Source organism: Cavia porcellus, unplaced genomic scaffold, assembly GCF_034190915.1.
Source record: "Cavia porcellus strain 051 isolate PalLab524CR breed Dunkin Hartley unplaced genomic scaffold, mCavPor4.1 scaffold_5, whole genome shotgun sequence".
NCBI classification, from domain to species: domain Eukaryota; kingdom Metazoa; phylum Chordata; class Mammalia; order Rodentia; family Caviidae; genus Cavia; species Cavia porcellus.
The window spans coordinates 27,668,363-27,687,968 of NW_026947488.1; the positions used below are offsets into that span (position 1 = coordinate 27,668,363).

At 37.2% G+C, this 19,606-nt stretch overlaps 1 protein-coding gene across 6 annotated transcripts in view; it reads right to left on the reverse strand.

The window, feature by feature from the left end:
• Nucleotides 1-19,606, reverse strand: part of Cbfa2t2 (CBFA2/RUNX1 partner transcriptional co-repressor 2) — a 144,468-nt gene that overhangs the window by 41,845 nt on the left and 83,017 nt on the right. For all 6 annotated transcript variants that reach the window (XM_005002722.4, XM_003467727.5, XM_063248509.1 and 3 more), the window contains 3 exons: nucleotides 7,162-7,305; nucleotides 4,279-4,520; nucleotides 592-681 (listed from right to left, as the gene is read on the reverse strand). In XM_005002722.4, the coding sequence (XP_005002779.1) occupies nucleotides 592-681; nucleotides 4,279-4,520; nucleotides 7,162-7,305 (476 nt within the window). The remainder of the gene's footprint in view (nucleotides 1-591; nucleotides 682-4,278; nucleotides 4,521-7,161; nucleotides 7,306-19,606) is intronic.

The window sequence follows — 19,606 nt, forward strand, 5'->3', positions numbered from 1 at the left end:
ATATTCCATATAAATATAACACTGTCTTACTTATCAAGTAAAAGCAATGATTTAGAACAGTGTCCCCAAAATTTATGTTCTTGGGAACAGTAATTCCAGAAGACATTATGAAGACTACACTAAACAAGAGTTTGGGGAGACATTAATGTTTTATTGCCTTGTCACATTATCCGAACTCAGGACAAGTCCAAACTTCAGAAATTTCTCCTTTGTTACCAGCCTCCACTCGGATAACACATACTCTTCTCCTTTTGGTCATATTCAAAAGATTTAGTGGCCAGCAATCTCTTCAGCATCTACCTACCCACCTCTACACCTCCAGCCCACCCAACTTCTTCCTCTAGAACCACCTGTTTTTGTAAGCATTACCAACAGTGCACATAGAACTCAACTCAAGGCTTCTGCAATGCTCATTTCCTAAAGCATGAGGCTTATTTGCAGATTATACTCACACCTCTCTACCAGTCCAAAATAAAATAAATATGTAAGAATGTGGCAAGCTTTCCTGATCTTGACCACATTTAACGGGCATCAGTAGACACTTCAGGAAATACTGAATATAAATGACAATCAGCAGTTTATCATAATTACCTTCAGAAATGGAATCACAAAAGGACGAAGAGGAAAATTTGTGGCCTCTTGGAGCTTGCAGTGGAATTCTTCAATGGTTACTGTTGAGTTCTAGAAAGATACACAGTGTTACTCAGCTTTCAAAACTGGACACTGACTTGCACAGTGATGAACCCTTTTAAATCATAAGGAAAATGATAGTTCTGAGGACACCATTATGGACACTGATTCCAATCAAAGGTGGCGTACACCTGTAATCTCAGCAGTTAGGAGGCTGAGGCAGGAAGATACTGCAAGTTGAAGGGCAACTGGGGCTACATAGTGAGACCCTGTCTCAAAACAAAAAACAAAACAAACAACAACAAAAGGTAAGCTAAATTCTGTTTTCTTAATGACAGAAATTTCACCTTGTTTATTCTCATCTCCACATCCATTATCCCAACTTCCCTGTCCTCTTCTGTCCACCTGTGTTACCGAATAGGTGTCCTGAATTTTCTACATGGAAAGTTTAGAAGAAAAAAAGAGCAATAGTTGCCTTCTACCATCAAGTGCACTGTGTGCATATCAGCATAAAACAAAACTGGCAAAGCACTGTCAGTTAGTTTTTATTATCCTCAAGACAGTTTATTAACATTTCTCCTGTATTTTCTCAAAAGTCTAGGCTTTTAAAATAGGAATGAATCTCAGCTAAGGGTAATAAGCAAATGAAAATATTTTTCTTCAAAATTTACAAACTTTTTAGTTTTTAATATAGTAAACTAAAATAAAAAGCAAAACATTTAAGCATTTATTTTGGAGGCAGTACTTGGGATTGACTGGAGGGCCTTTACATTGAGCTACATCCTCCACCCCACCCCAGCCCACCCAAACCCTCCTTTTTTATGCCTTTTTGAGACAGAATTTTACTATGCAGTTCAGACTGGCCTTGAACTCACTTTGTAGTCCAGGTTGGCCTGCCCCATCCTCCTGAAAGCTGGGATTATAGATGGAGGCCATCACCATGCCCGCGAGTATACCCAGTTTAATCGTGTTACATGAATATTTGAACATTTTATCTTATTTCACAATAAAATTCTTTTCAATGTCTATAAACCATTTTCAAATTCTTTAAACTGAGTGTAAGTATTTGTTTGAAGCACATGACACTTGTAAATTGAATCAAATTGATCTATGATATTAGTAGTCAGAAATAAAAAGAAGAATCTGATAAAGGGAGAAAGGTACCTTTCATTATCACAGTTTTAACTGAAGATGTTTGGCCGGAGTATGATGGTTACTATCTAAAAGTTTCTGTCTTGTGTGGTTGTTCCTTTCCTGTTCTTTGGGCTAGACAAAAGCACTTTAATTTGAGCTCACTGGTGTTTCCAAGTTACCAGTTTCTGCTTTCTAGGATATATTATTAAAAGCAAAATCTTTGTCCCTATCTTACTGTGTTGTTCCTTGGGTCCCATGGAAATCAGTGAACCCCTACTGTCTATCTTTTGAGAGTCTTATTGTTTATTAATTATTTTTTCTTATTTTAAAATTTTTACAAGGTCATGAGTTCGATCCCCCAGAACCAAAAAAAATTTTTAATTTTTATTAGTCCATATCTATGGTACAAAATAATTACATTCATGTGGATTTTAAAAATATATACAAAATACCCAGGGTATCTTGCTGTATTAATCAGAAGAAACAGGGAGTATTTCTCTCTTGCCTAGGAAACAGAACACAACTTGATTCTTACTTTTTTTGGTCTATTTGAGACAGGTCTCATTATGAAGTTCAGGCTGGCCTTAAGCTCACCTTATAGTTCAGGCTGGTCTCAAATTCAGTGATCCTCCTGCCTCAGCCTCTGATATGACTTGATACTTAATGACTACATAAAATTCAATTATATAATATAATTATGGTTATAATAGAAGTTTAGTAGCTTTAATTTCCTTGATTATAAGTAATGTGAAACTGATTTATCTTTTTAAGAGGAGGGGAGAAGGCAATGGGAATAGAACTTGGGGTCTTATATATGGTACTACTAAGCTACATCCCTAGCTCTAAACTGATTATCGTGTGTGGGGAGGGTAGGGATGGGTATTGAGACAGGGTTTCACTATGTAATTCAAAGTTGGCCTTGAATCCTTAGCAATTCTCCTGCCTTAGTCTCTCCAGTACTAGACTGATTATCTTAATGCACGACTTCATTACTTTCTTAGTATGAATTTCAAAAAGTGATACTGGTGAATTGAAAGAACTACTGAAGTTTAAGGAATATGAAATACTGCCAATCTATCCTCAGGAATGTAGATTCTACAAATAAATAGACATATATTAACCTTGCAGCAGAAAATGGTCATGTTTGATCCTTAGTATAGTTAAGGAGTACTAGCAGCCTATATTTTGCACACTAGGACAAAGACTGCAGATAAATACCCAATTGCGTCTTTTTTAGAATTTGGCTAATGAGTTATCCACTACCTGGAAATTCTGGTTCCACTTATGTATTCCTACCAAAATATTACTCATAATTATTGTAATAAAACAAGGAGATACTTTTTTGATTAGACAAATTTAACACTAGGAACATGTTAATTTTTCTTCTAATGGCAGTTCTGTGCAACAGAATATAATTTAGTCTTAAAAAAAAAGGTAATTTGGATATATGTTACAACCTGGATTAACCATGAAACTATGGTTTAGGAAAGATTTGTATACACATTGTGAAAAGTAAGAAGCAACCCCACAGTCCATGAACAGATGACTGAGTAAGTAAAACTGCCCTAGAGAACAGAGTAGTTTTACTGGGATAAATCTTGAAGTACAAATACTAAGAACTAGCAGTACTTCCCTTATAAACTCTGTCAACTATATCTAATGGTCAGTACCAGAAAACCACTCATTTCATAGGCTCAGGACACTCAGTATAGAAAGAGAGAGAGAGAGAGAGAGAGAGAAAGAAAGAAAGATTAGGAATACTGGAAAATTCTAAAGTGTAGAAAGAAGGGAAATAGGAAAGAATTAAAATATATTACGTTCATGTACAACTCCTCATGAAGAAGGTAATGATTAAGTACTGTAAACATGTACTAATAAGAATTTTAAAAAGAAATAAAATTCTAAAACAACTGTTTAATCCCTTTGATACCAGACCACGAGACTAGTAATTTTATAAATTGTTGTTTTGAACATTAACTGACTACTTCTTATTTTCTTTAGTTTGGAAAGAGTATGCCAGGCATGGAATATTAAATTACAAAATTCCCTGCATTAATTTGGTTGGACCTCAGGGGGTCTACTAAAACCAGTTTTAGACAAACTCCAAGCTACTATTAGCTTTAAACAAAAAGGTATAAGCCTTTTGTTTCTTGGATAAACACTGTTACGAAATAAGTAATTGCACAGTATTTTACAAATTATAACTAATTCGGTCCATAGAATTTTTCTCATTACTATACAGTGGTACCTTAGTTCATAAATGTTTTTGTTTGCAAACAGAAGCTTTTGGCAAAATTTGTTTTGTATGGGAATTGCATCAGGTGACCAGCCATGGCCATCTTTCCAGCATGAACATGATTGTGGCTACCATTTCCAGAATAATGGAACAAATTAAGTTTGTGAACTGAGGTCCCACTGTACGTAGGAAATTAGCAGCAACATCCACAATTTCTCTGCTGGCTATGGATGCCAAAGCTGTCAGGCAACGGTTGACAACAATGATGCCGTGCTTACCACCAGTGCTAGGACAAGTGTGCGAACCTTCTCTCCAATCTCAGGTGAGATATCATTACCAAACTGCTGTAGGGTGGTAAGAAACCGTTTCAACTTGCTAAGTTGTCGAGCACCGCAAGTGGCTGGCAACTGCTGATTTGTTAGTGCTGATGATGTAGAAGATGCAGGACCATTGCTGAATCTCTGTGGTGGAGATGGTGCACCATTCAGGTTGGGAGGAGAATGGTTGATGCCATTGCTTACTAAAACAAAGCCAAAATGAGAGACTCAGTTTAAATGCAGAACATGAAGGGTCTTTTGTTAACTTCTTTTTGTGTTCTCCTTCATTGTAAAGCACATGTTGAAAGACTACATACGACTTTCGTTTCTGTTCTTAGATTGATGCATAGAGAGACAGACTGTCAGGTAAAAAAAACAAACAAAAAAAAAAAACGAATATTAAATGTAAACTGAGTGTGGTAGTACATGTATGTAAACCGAGCCCTCTGGGAGGTGAGGCAGACTGATTAAAAATTCAAACCCAGGTTGGACATGCTGGTGTACACCTGTTATCCCAGCACTCAACTGGCTGATAGAGGAGTATCTCTGTGAGTTTAAGGCCAGCTCAGCCTACAGAGTGAGTTCAAAGGTAGCCTGAAATACACATTGTAACGCTGTATTGAAGGAGTTGGGAGCTATGTGTAGTGACACACAGCTGTAATCCCAGCACTCGGGAGGCTGAGGTAGGAGGATTGCCAGCCTGAACTACATACTAAGACTGTCTCAAATGAAAGAGTTGGGGATGTAGTTCATTGCCAAGGGACCTGGGTTTAATTCCCAATGCTGGGAAAGGAAAATAAAAATAGAAAGAAACAAACCCAAAACAAAACTCAAACACTTTAACTAACAATGTATGAGTGTTCATTCAAGTTGCTCAAGATGTCCTTACCAAAACTTGCATAATACACTGGGTTTTAGTTTGTATTTCCTTGATTGCAAGAGAGGGAGATTCCTATTACATGGTTAGTGACTAACGGACTTGTTCTAGATTGTATTGTGTCCTCTCAAAAATTCTATGATGGGGGCAGGCAATATAGCTCAGCAAAGCATCTGTGTGGCAACTGAAAGGTCCTACATTCAGTTCCTGTTACCTCACCCCTAAAAAAAAAAATGAAAATGCTGAAGCCCTAACCTTTTGTATCTCAGACTTTAACTGTATATGAGAAAAGAGATTGAAAGAGTAGCAAAGGTTAAAGGAAGTCAAATTAGTGGAGCCTAATTGATGGGACTGGTATCCTTGCAAGCAGAATAAAAGACAATAGGACTCCCTATGCACAGAGCAAAGGCCATGGGAGGGCACAGGAGAAGGTGACCATGGATACCTAAGGAGAAAAGTTTCAAAAGCAACCTTGGTTTACTTTGATCTTTGACTTCTACACTGCTGAATGGTAAGAAAATGAATAAGATACTCAATGACACAATACTCCATTATGGCAGCCCCAGCAAATTAATACTATTACATTCTCTTTTCTAAAGGGTCTTATGATAGCCTTAGAACACTTTTAGAGGCCATTTTTTAATTTACTTTTAATCCTTTAAGTCAATATAATAATTTAAATTCATCAGGTGTGATGGCACATGCCTGGGATCAGCAATCTGGGAGGCTGACGCAGAAAAGCCACAACATTGAGCCCCGCCTGGGCAACTCAGTGATTTTTGGCAAAACTTTGTCTTAAATACCCAGTACAACAATTAAAAAAAAAAAAAAAGTTACAATCAAAGAAGTAAAAATAATTACTTAATAGACAAAGAGTAAGAATATATTTATACCATTATTTTTCTAAATATCTAAAATAATTACAATTCTCATAGGGAATGAGGAACATTTAAAAAACAAACGAAAAAAAAACCCACAAGCTTTTCTCTTTGTGTGTCGTCCAAGGGACTGAATCCAGGGCCTTTGATGGAACTACACTTATTCTGATTATTTACTTTGAGATATGATGTTACCAAGTATGCTGGTGCATTTCTGGGAGGCTTAAGGATGAGGATTGCAAGTTCAAGCCTACCCAGGGCAATTTAGTGACTCAAAAAGACATAAAATAAAATACCACAAGGGATGGAGCCAGACATAGTGCCACATGCCTGTAATCCTAGCACTTGAGCATTTGGGAAGCTGAGGCAGGAGGATCACTGCAAGTTTGAGGCCAGCTTGGGCTACATAGTGAGTTAAAGACTAGCCTCAACTACACAGTGAGACTCAAAAAAAAAAAGACTAGAAATGTAACTCAGTGCAAAGGTCCTAGGTTAACTTACTGGGAAGAGAAGAGGGACAGAGGGAAGGAGGGAAAGAAAGAGAGAGAGAGAGAGAGAGACAGACAGACAGACAGACACTCTTACTGAATCACCTAAGCCTTATTGAATCACCATCCTGCCTCAGCTTCCCAGAACATTGCAGAATGCTGTGATAATAGGCATGTATCACTAAGCCAGGCTCTTTTTTGGGGGACGGGGGTTTGTTTTGTTTTTGAGACAGGATCTGACTACATAGTTCAGGCTGGCTTTGAACTTTCTTCGTAGTCCAGGCTGGCCTCAAACTCGCAGTGATCCTCTTACCTTAGTCCCCTGAGTGCTGAGATTACAGGTATGTGGTAGCATATCTGGCAAGCCTAGCTTTTTATATCTTTTTGTTTTCCTTTTTCTTCTTCTTGATATTGGGGATTGAAGCCAGGGCCTTTGCACTGAGCCACCATAGATCCCAGCTTTCTATATCTATCTTTAGCTATATAGTAATTTAACAGCATTTGAAAATGTTGAATAGTATATGTAGAACATTCAATGGAAGTCAGTCACAGATCCAAATGTCACTTTGAGCCATAAATCCAAGTAATTAAGAGGTCTCACATGCTGTAGGAGTAAAGGACACTGGTCTTGGTCCTCCAGAGTTTATTGGCGGGAGGGGTGGCATGATGGGAGGTGAGGATCTTGACTGTATCTTCACTTCCACAGGCGATCCAGGCATTGCTGGGACCCTTTTATCAGAACCAACTGCAAAAAAGAAAAGAAATGGAGATCAGAGTTTGCTGTAAGACCATGAAAGTAACAAAAACAATTTTAAATACCAATGTATTTTCCTGAAGAATTAAGAGGTTAAGAGCATGCTTTGTAAATAATTGGAATGTCAGCTCCCAAAATGATATTCCCTTATTTGAAAAGAGGGTCTCTAAAGATGAAACTAAGGTAAGGTTCTTCCGAAGAGGAAATCATCCTGCATATCCAGATGGGCTCTAAATCCAATCTGAATGGCATAATTGAAGAGAAGACACACAAGGCTGGGACATGGTGGCGCGCCATGAATTCGAGGCTAACCTGGGCTACATAAGCAAGATCAATTAAGCCTGTACTACAAAGTAAGACTTTATCTCAAAAAATAGATAGATAGATAAATAGAGACAGAGAGAAGAGACACATATACAGAGGGAAATGTGAGAAAAAACAACAGAGCAACATCACGTAATAACAGAGGCAGAGCTAGGAGCAATGTATCTATAAAGGAAGGAATGCCACGGCACCGTGAACAATCAGCGAAAGCTAGAAGACAGCCATAAAACTGATTTCTCCTTCTGAGGTCCTAGGAGGAACCAGCTCTTGCTGATACCATTATTTTGAGTTGGAACTTCTGATTCCTAAATTGTGAGAGACTAAATTTCTCTACTCAGAAGGTGTCCAGTGTGGATTGCTGTTAACTCTAACAACTGGAATAAAGGAAAAAGGACAATGTGTATTGTGAGCTGAAAGTAATGGTTTTGAGAAAGGAAGAATCCAAGTTACAAATTTGGCTTACCTCAAATGCATTCGTTCTGGACTTCTTACAAATGAGTGAAATTTACAGAGAACAAGAGCTAATATAAGAACTACCTAAACCAACAGGTTTCAAGGAAACAAAACTACAGAAGGCTTCAATTGCATGACCCAGAAACAGAATCATAATTTGGGGATGGCAATACTCAATGTATATACCATTGTTGACCCCTGATTGTTGTTTTGAAATTTTGTTTTACCTTTTTCTCGAAATAAAAGGATTTGAAAAAAATCATAATCAGTTGTACATAAAATACTATGATGAAGTACTAAGTATATATACTAACTACACCAAGGAAAAAAATGAAGTCAGAATCTGTAACATCACACATTTAAATGTCACCTATGACATATATTGTTAAAAAAAAAAAGATAAAAAGTAGTGCTAATTCTAAACTATATACAGGCTACTTTACCCATAAGGCTAATTCATAATAAGCAGCTGTGTGATAATATTAAAAAGCAGTAAGTCAGTTGTGGTGGCACACACTTATAATCCCAGCACTAGGGACACTCAGACAGAGGATAGCTGAGTTTCAGACCAGCCTAACCTGTCCTGTTCAAGGACAACCTGCATAATGAGACCCTGCATTTAAAAAAAAAAAAGACAACAAAATTCCAGAGAGAAATTAGATTAAAATTAAGTTTTGGTTGATGTAACCAAGACAACATCTTTTTCTTTATTTCTTTTTGTATCAGGAATCAAACACAATACTAATTACTATTTTTTTTTTAAAGCTAATAGATATGTATCTTTAAGAAGTTATTTTTCCCTGAAATGGATGGTAGCTACTGCCACCTATAGTCCTAGCTACTCAGTGGGCAAAAGCAGGAGGATTGCTTGAGCCCAGGAGTTTAAGGGCAGCCTGGGTAAAAAGCTGGCCTCAAACTTGCTAAATGGCACAGGATGGCCTCAAACCAGAAATTTTCCTGCCTCAGCCTCCCAAGCATGTGAATTACAGGTGTGTGCCATCCCACTAAGACTATTAAAAAAATTAGTAGTTTTTTCCCTGAAGAGGACTTCTTTTTTTTTTTTTTTTTTTTTTAAATCAGTACCAGGGATTAAACTCATGACCGCCTGCTTGCAAGGCAGGTGCTTATGCCACTGAGCTAAATCCCCAGCCCCCTGAAGAGGATTTCTAAAATATTTGGTTGACAATAGGTCAGCTTTAAATTGAACTATATTCTTCTCAAAAATTTTAAATTTTCCATTAAAGTACCACATATTGAATCTCCAATAATTGCTGAATTCAATTGATAATGCAAGGAAATTCATAGCGAAGATTGAAACATGAATGTTAAGTCAAAGATTGTTTTCTGAGAGACACAGATATAAAGATAGACCATCAGAATGCTCATTCATGATACTAACAACTGCGTATATCTTTGCACATTCACAGAACCCTTTCTAATGAGAAAAATATTACCAAATATTACCTTTACACTTTAGTTTTCAATGTCCACAATTTTGGAAAGGAATATAATGAATAAAGGAAGTCAAGGAAGCCAAGTTGCTAAGTCACAAATCACATTACAAAAATGGGCAATATTCTGAGAACAACGTGGGCAATGCTGTCACCTCTTATGTTCTCTTTATTCAGGACATTTTCTTTTGTAATCCTGTCTGATTAGTGCACTAATGAGATGTTGCACTTAACTTTTTCTCCCTGACAGTGTTTTCTCAGCCACCTTCAGAGAACATTCAGTATGTTTCCAGCTCTTTTTATCTGGGTTCCAGCTTTCTAAAGGGAGTGGGAGAGAAGGGAAGGAAAGAACTGACAATTGTCTTGTACTCCATATAAAGCATAGACATGTATAAAAATAATGTGTAATGACCTAGAGTAAACCACTTGCCTTAGAAGGAAGAGCACCAAAGGCCTGAGGAGCACTTAACAGTGAGATGTCTTTTAACATTCAGCACTTGGCAGGATACTATTATAATCCCAAATACTATATACAGGCATAGAAATATTGTAAACCTTTTTCTAGTTTTCCTCACAATCCAAGAGTTATATTTGTATTGCCATTGAGATGTTATTGGAATCCCAACAAATTAATTCTAATCTACCACCTCCAATGCAACCCATGATGAGAGTAAAGGCGCCAAGACATATTACAAGTCAAGGGCAGCAAAGGGGTCCTAAATCCAATCCCAGTGAAGATATGGGGGAAAAGGCTCTGATTCTCGGCCTCTCTGGTGAATTTATTATCTGGTGAAGAAGGGGGGTGGTTCAGGGATGAGTGATAGTGAAGATGGCGATGGCGGGAATTATGTGAGTAACTTGAGCTGGCTAGCCAGGTAGGGAGAAAAGTATCTCTGCAAATTGCAGAGAGAAGGATAAATAGAAAGATCAATTTGCATAATTCAATTAAGGTAGCAACTGAATTGTTTTAGGAGGTTGTTGCTTTGGTTTCTGATATATAAACTTTTGTGCTCTGGGAATCATAGCCTTTTTACTTTGAAGCTCATACCCAGTTGATATTCCTGGAGCTGATGGCTCTACCATCCTCCTGTGCTCATATCTTACAGAGAGCACTATTGGAGGAAACAGGAGACCTTCTCATGGCTTTAGAGATTACGTATCAGCACCTCAGCTAGCCTTATTTGCAATGCTTAGAGCCAATTGAGGAGAGAAGGAAATACCATAGCCAGCTCTGTACATACCAGTGTAAGGAAATAAGCCTCCATATAATCAAAGCTGCAGCAATTGTTCTGCATTCAAGGGGAGACACCGGAGTTGACTCCCACAGATACAACTGGAGCAGTTCAACAACAGAACACTGAACTGTATGCTGCAACCAACTGAAAGCTTACACAAGACAAAATCAGCCTCAAGAATACTATTCACAGATCATTTTTCAAAAGATACAAGTGATAAAAAAGAACAATCTTAAAATAAGGACGCATAATTATAATATAGAACACTAGTGTCAATTCTGAATCTGCTGATAACTAGACGTGAAGATATTCAAGTCAATATTTACCTTTCCTGTGGGAAAATGAGTATACTATTAACAATGTATTCATGTAACTTCACATGGAATAACCCAAAAATCAACAGTTACAAAAGCAATATAACTGCAATATAATATGCTATTTTTGTTAAAAACTGTGTGATATGAATGCACTTCATGGTATGGGAGAGCTATTCAAGTTGTATACAATTTGACAAGTTCAGCAGATGCTCAAATGATAGCTATGACATGCCTTTATGCCATCACTGTTATAGTAACTTCCTATTTTTTTGTTGTATTTTGAGATAGATCCTCATTATGTAAACCAGGTTGGCTTCAAACTTCTGATGATCTTCTTGCCTTATCCTTCTGAGTGTTGCAATTATAGGCATGTGCCAACAAGTCCAGATCCTTTCTTGAGTTTTTGTTTTTCTTGGTCCAACATTCCTCAATTTTTATAAAACTGACATTTATGTACTATAAATGCACCACAACATTTTTTTCTCCCGTCATGGTTTATGTTTGTGTCCCTCAGGCCTCATGAGTTTGCAGTGTTAATTTGTGATGGTTCATTGTATAGTGCTTGATTGATGGTGTCAGTGCTCCACCCACATAGGGGTGGAGCCAGGATGTGATGTAATGGCAGGAAGAAGGTGTGTCTTTCTCTTTGCTGGTTCGAGCTTGCCGTTTGCAGCTGCCATGAACGGCAGTCCAGCCATGCCCGCCTGTGTTGGAGCCAACTGAGTGTGGAATGAAACCTCCAAAAACTGTAAGAAATAAACCTTTCCTTTCCCAACTTTGGGCTTCAGGTATTTTGTCTCAGCAACGAGTAAAAAGCAACTAAGACATCCCCAAAATCCATTTTATTGCAAAGAGAAAAAAAATTCAAAACACATCAATCAGGGGGCAACAATGGTACATATCCTGCACACTGTCACCCCCAAATCATTTACCCAGAGCGAAGATATCTGCATTCGATTGTCCAAACAATATCAGTACAAATCTTTCTCTTCATGAACACAGAGAAATAAGTAGTGTAACTATCTTTTTTATACACATACATGTTTTTCTTTTAGTATCTTACACTAGTGAGATAATGTGATATTTACATGTGTCTGATTTATTTCACTTGTAAGTATTAAGTTGCATCTATTTACCTATAAAAGTCTCCAGTTTATCTTTCTTTATGGCTGAGTAATGCTCCACTGTATAAAAATATCCCATCTTTTTTATCCATTCCTTGGTCAATGGGCATTTTAGGTTATTTCCAAGCTCTAGCTATTACAAATTATAAACATGGGTGCACATATATTGCTTGGCATGATGTTTTCAATTCTTCTTGGAAAAGGCCCAGAAACAGGATAACTGGGTCAAATGAGATCGCTAATCCCGGTTATCTGAGGAAACCCCCCCACTGATTTCCACAGTGGTTGTACCAGTTGACAGTCCCACCAACAGTGGAGAAGAATTCCTTTTGTCCCACACCCCGTCCAGAATTTGTTACTGCTTGATTTCTTAATAATAGCCATCCTTTCTGGGGTGAGGTGGAATTTTTATGTTGCTTTAATTTGCATCTCTAGAATGACCAGTGATGTTGAACAGTTTTTCACATATTTATTTGTTTATATTTCTTCATCTGAGACGTGTGTATTCATCTCAGATGCTCATGGTTGGACTGGGTCTTTAATTTGGGAGGACTGACTGTTTCTGAGTTCTTTCAATGTCCTCAATAGTAATCCTTTGTCTGAAGAACAGCTGGCAAACATTTTCTACCTTGTTCTGGGTTGTATGAATCACATCTTGAACACTTTGAAGAAAATCTGTTCCTTCAAATGTGACGTGAGCCCATAAAAATCACTGCTTGAACTATAAAGCAGCTATAATGTCTTTGGTCATAGGGAGTGAAGCATATAGCTCAATGGTAGGGTACTTGCTGCCCAACATGCAGGATGATCAGAGTTGGATCTCCAATACCATAAAGCAAAAAACCAAATGAAGCAAAACTTCCCAATATTTGGTCACAGAAAAATCAAAATACTCCTTAGTTTTATCATAAAGTTTCAATTCAATTCTAAATATAGATCCTGTGTTGAGTTTATATATTTTGGTTACTTTAAATATATGGTATGGAGATATATATAATCCTGGCAGGGAGATGTAGGAGGATAGTCCTAAATTTGAGGTCAGCCTTGGCTACATATTGAGCTCCATGACAGCTTGAATTGCATAGTGAGAACCTGCCTCAAGAAACCAAAAATGAATGAATGAATGAATGAATGATGAAAAGCAGATGGGCAATTATGTGAAGGAAAGAGGCTACTCCCAAACTACTAGATAGAGGGAAAACTGCACCCCCCCCAAAAAAAGAGAAAACACCCAGGTATGCATAGAAGCACCATGACTGGGCAAAAGACTCTCAGATTAAAGTGAAAGCTGCTCTATCTTACTAGTTGTGTGACAATGTTTTTTTTCATCTGCCCTGTGGCATGCTACTTATAACAGAGGTATCAAAGAGAATGTAACAAAGGCAGGTACACAAAAGACATTCTTGTGTGTAAATTTTACTTAGGAGGCTGAGACATAACGATCGTTGAGTTTAAGCTCAGCCTGGGCTACACAGTGAGTGCAAAGTCAGCCTGAACTACATAGCAAGACCCTGTCTAAACAAAGACTAAGCAAAAAGTATTTAGACAGTTCCCCCAAAAACATACAAATCACTTATAAACACATAAAAAGATGATCAACATACTAGTTATCAAAGAAACACAAATTATAATACATAACCAAAAGGAACAGCTACTGGTATATGGACCCAACATCATGGATGAATTCCAAAAGCATTAGGATAAACAAAAGATGTCACATATTAAAATACAACAGTCTACATTATCCCGTTTACATGAAGCTGACAAGGTGACTGATGTCTACCTACACTAAATTGATATTTAGTACTGGGATCACCAGTATTGCAACTTGTAGAGATCATGGAAGACAAACTATAAAAAATGAAAGATGAGCAGCCAGGAAAATGGAAAACAAAACTAAACACTGGAAACCAAATAAAAAGTATTATCTGCTAGATTGGAGGCACTATGAGTTTCAAGAATAAATATTCAAAAATATCATAGGAATATATGCTAGTTGCTTAAGTGACTACAATGATTAAACATATGGTTAAATATTTTTTAAACCTTACTATTAAAAGTTTTGTTGCAGCATTAACTCAAATACGTATGCAAAGAAAATAAGAATATATTATTTGTAACAAAAGAAAGAAAAATAAATGGCATATAAATTTTTCCTCAGAACTTCATTGAGTAGCAATGCCTACAGCATCTGAGAGTAGATAAAAGAATTAATTAATGCAAATTTTTCTTCCTCCCTCAATTTAAAATCATCACTTAGCTGAAACAGTAGCAGTAAATCTAAAGGCTTTCTTGCCGCAAAGATGAAAAGGACAGTTTGGCAAGTGAAGGAGATTGTAGACCAGCTGTATTCTTAAAGAGTTAAAGAGAGGCTTCTATAGAAAAAAGAAGACTGGGTCTGAAACTGGAAGACGTGACTAGATCCTAATATTCCTGCTAATTTATTAGGTACTACAGAACCTTGGGCAAATCACTCCAGAGCCTTGCTTTCCTCATCTGAAGTAGAGACAACAGAGGTGTTAAAAGGCAAATAAAATAGCATATAAGAAAACACTATACCAGTCCATTAAAGTATAAGGTATTATTAGATATCTACTCACCAGGAATGCATTAACAACCATGAAAGTAACTAAAGGGTATGTTCCAACACTAGTGATTTTAATATTTAAGGGTATGCTGTAATAGCCCTCCCAACATCAAAACCTTGTTGATAACCTTAATGTAAGTTAAAAGCACTGGCAACACAACTGACCTAACAATGTAAATAGGGAGACATGAAATATGGATTGTAGCTTCCCAGCTCCAGCAAATGTTTATTTGGAATAATACAGTCATCTAATCTAACTACACACCATCTGTTTCGAGTCTTCACCAAGTTAATATTTCTCACATGAACAGAAAAAACTAACATAAATTTGATTAGTATCCTGTGTTCTCATGGAGACTACCCCCACAAATCCACTGATTCTTGATCTCTTAATACTGTATTCTACAGCACTGCTGTCCTGGCCAAACATACACAGCCAAATGAGAATCTGAGACCGTGAGGAAACAAGCTATCTCTAATCTTCTTGGTCTTATATAACCCTTTCATTTCCTCTTTCTTTTTCCCACCCTCATTTGCTTCTTCCCTCCTTCCTTCCCTGCCTTCTTTTCATTTCTTCCAGCTGGGAGAAATGTTACCAATTTCTCACACCACTAATTAATGGCCTTCCTAAGATTCAAACTGGGTCTTCTTAGTTCCAGTAGATGCATCTGTATTAGAATGTCTCTGGAATACAGAATCTTCTAGTGAATCTTAACCATCCCACTCTGAAATATCATGCAATACAATATTATCATTTCTATTTTGCTCTGGCAGTACTGTAACCACTGTCATGTACAACTGGACTGCCTATTTTTACTACTTTCGATCTGACCTCCCCAACTCATTCTTCATGTAGCAGTCAGAGACCTGATTTGAAAATTGCAGTTTAGTATTTAAACTCCTCCAATGGATTTCTACAGTTCTTCCAACAATACATGAACTTTTTAGCTTAGCTTAAATGGCATGTTCTACCAAGCAGTTCCTGAAGTATGCTCTAGGGACTGCCAAGGTTTCTAGAGACCTTAGGGTGCACAGAGGGTCTTTAAGCAGGTCAAAACAATTTTCATAATCATAGTAACAGAGTATTTGACCTCTTTTCCAGAGACCACATAATGAATGAGCATAAGAGATAATCTAGAAACAAGTAGGAAAATTTAGGTATCTTCTAAGCCACTAAGAAGATCTGTAAAATTATAAAACAGTGTCACTCTTACTAATGTTTGCTATGAAAAGTATTTTTCAGGAAAAAATGTTATTCATCCTAACAGGTAACAGGTCTATAAGTATTAGTTTTTCTTTCTTTTATTAGTGCATGATTATATTCACTGTAGTATATTGGTACATGTATATAACATGTTTCTTTTTTTCATTTTTTTGAGACAGGGTCTCACTATGCAGTTCAGGCTGGCTTGAGCTCACTTTGTAGCTCAGGTGGGTCTCAAATTTCCAACCATCCTCCTGCCTCAGCCTCCTGAGTGCTGGGACTACAGGGGTGTGTTATCACGCTCAACTCACAACATGTTCCAATCACTCACCCTTTTAAAAAATTTTTTGGCAGGAGGTACTGGGAATCAAACTTGCAACCTTGCACTTGCCAAGCAGGTGCTTATGCTGCTGAGCTATATCCCCAGTCTCCTCCCCTTTTATTTTTCCAGCATTAGATTAATTTGTTTCTCTTATAAGACCTTATAAAGTTAAGTACCATATATACAGATTGAAAACCAGACTAATAGGCCAAAGAACATACAAAATATGTAAGACAATTGTACTGAGTCAAGGTGCTTTTTTGATACACTGTCTATGTTAGGTTATAAGACCTTTTCTTCTCTTTTTCTTTTTTCCTATTATTTTGTTCTTTACATATATATTGAACTTTTCATATGAGTAATTATGTGATGCTTGTTTGCCTGAGTTACTTCAGTTAACATCAAGCTGTATCCTTTTTTCTACAAATGACTCAAATTTATCTGTTTCTTTAATGGGAGGGAGTACACCATTGTGTGTAAACATCACATTTTAATCCATTCATTTGTTGCTGGATATATAGGCTGTCTCCAAGATATAGCTAGTATGAACTGTGCTGCTATAAACATGGTTATGTATATATGTGTGTGGTAATGATTCAGGAGGTAGAGTATAGTAAAGCTGGCTAGGAAAATAAGTAGCACTTGTCAATTACAAGATCCCAGGACAGTGTCAAATAATTTCCAGGACCCTGTGCACAGAATTTCTCTCAGGCTTCCCTGACATGCGGATGGCCTAAGAGATGAGACTGCACAAAGGGCCTGCTTATGGTGACTCCTCACAGTAGGTCACTCTGTGCCATCTAGATTCAGAGGGCACTTTTATTTTTGCTTTTTCCTTTCTTCTCTTAGGCACAAGTTCACTCTATAGAGCCAGTTCTTCCCTTACCCTTTTATCCCTTACAGTTCAAATAAACATTTGGTACTGTTTTTTAGCTTACTTCATCTAACTCTTTGTTCAAGGCAAGAAGGACCTGGAAGAGTTTTGACTGGTGAGCCATTTCCACAGGAACTACCTAGTAACAGTATGTCTTTTAACTCTTTTGGGAAGATAGCTACACAGGGAATAGCTGGGTCAAACGGAATTTGTACTTTTAGTTTTTTGAGGAATCTCCATACTGATTTCCATAGTGGCTGTATCAGTTTATAGTCCCACCAACAGTGGAAAAGGCATTCTTTCTCCCCACAGTCTCACCAGCATTTATCAGCTGACTTCTTCATGACACTCATTCTTTCTTTAAATTTTATTTTAAAGAAAAAATAAATAAAAACAATAATACAAAAAATTTCAAAACAAGACTGTAGGAGAGCAACAATAGTACATTGTACACTATTATCTATCTTCAAAGTAGTTGTTCATATTACAAGGTATAGGCATGAAAAACTGATCAAACAGTATGGGCACAAACCTTTCTTTTCAATGAATTAATAGCAATTCTGCAGATAGAGTATCAATGTTGGAGCTGGGGATTTAGCTCAGCAGCATAAGTACCTGCCTGGCAAGCATGAGGTTGTGCTTTCGATCCACAGTACCAAAAAAAAAAAAAAAAAGAATCTCAAAGTTTTTAATTTGCATCTCTTGAATGATCAGTGATGCTGAATATTTTTTCCATGTTTTATTGGTTGCATGTATTTCTTCCTCTAAGAAGTATCTATTCATTTCAGATGCCCATTTATTAACTGGGTCTTTAAATGTGGGGGGGGGGGTCTAATTTTTTGAGTTCTTTATATGTCTAAAGAGTAGCTGGCAAAAATTTTTTTCCCACTGTATAAATTACATCTTCAGTCTTTTGCTGGTTTTTTTGCTGCGCATGTTAAGTTAAAGTACTGTAAATTTTTAAAAATGTAAAATGGGAAAATGTGTGTACCTCTATTTCATGAGAAATATTCTTTGGCATCCTTAATAATGTTCAAGAGTACAAAGGGGAGCAGGTGTAGTGAATACCTGTAATCCCAGCACTCATGAATTTGAGGCAGGAGGACTGTTGTGAGTTTTAGGACAGTCTAGCTACAAAGTGAGTTCAAGGCTAGCCTGAATTGCATAGTGAAACCCTGTTTAAAAAATAAAACAAAACAACAAAAGGCCTAAAGGGTCCCTTAAACCAAGAATCGGAGAACTGCTGCCTCTTTTACCAGTCCTACCTTCACTATGGCATTAACCACGCTCACTTTTGTTCTATTTCTCATGTACATCAAGAAAACTCCCACTTCAGTCCCTTGGCTCAGGTTCTATCTTTTCCCTAGAATTGGCTTTCTCCCAATAGTGCAGTTCAAATGACAATTGCTCAGATGGATCTTCCCTAACTACAGTTGCTCTCCACTCTACTACCAGACTACCTAGTCATGTTTTCTGCATGCACTTATTACCTAAAAGTATTTGTATGCTTCAGTGGTGCCAATGTTGGAATAACAGGGGTCATGTCTACCTCCCTGAATTCCCTGTGTTCAGCGCATAGGGAACCAATACCAAACGACAGTAACTTATATCAGCATGTTCTCAAAGCATAGTATGAATGTAGTTAATATCACTAAAAAATACACTTAAAGTGATTAAGATAGTAAATGTTATAAATTAATAAATTTTATGTTATATATATTTTATCACAACAAAAAAGTTTAAAAGGTAATTACGTTGTTTTGCTAAAGCATAATGTAATAGTAGAGGTCAGAGCAGGTTATATTTACTAATTCTAGGCCAGATTATTCAGTTAATCTTAAAAATTTGTACAACCCTATGTGATAAGAAAAAAAAGAACCCCAGCATGGTGGCAGATGCCTATAATCCCAGCATTTGGGAAGCTGAGGCAGGAGGATCCTTGAGAGTTCCAGACTAGCCTGGGTTACAAAGTGAGCTCAAGGCCAGCCTGAACTGCATAGTGAGACCCTGTCTCAAAAAACAAACAAACGGGCTGGGGATTTAGCTCAGTGGCATAGTATAAGCGCCTGCCTGGCAAGTATGAGGTCATGAGTTCGATCCCCGGTACCGCCAAAAAAAACCCCCAAAAAACAAAAACAAAAACAAAGAACAATAAATGAGAATTACTAAGTACCACTTTTTAAAAAAAAAAGAGGAAAGGAAAAGCCTATAGTAGTTGGGCATAGTGGCACACATATCTTTTAGCAATTTAGCAAGATCTTTTATCAACATTAAAAAGGGAGGTTGAAGGGGCTGGGGATTTAGCTCAGCGGCATAAGCGCCTGCCTTGCAAGCAGGCAGTCGTGAGTTCGATCCCTGGTACCAATAAAAAAAGAAAAAGACAAAAAAAAAAAAAAAAAAA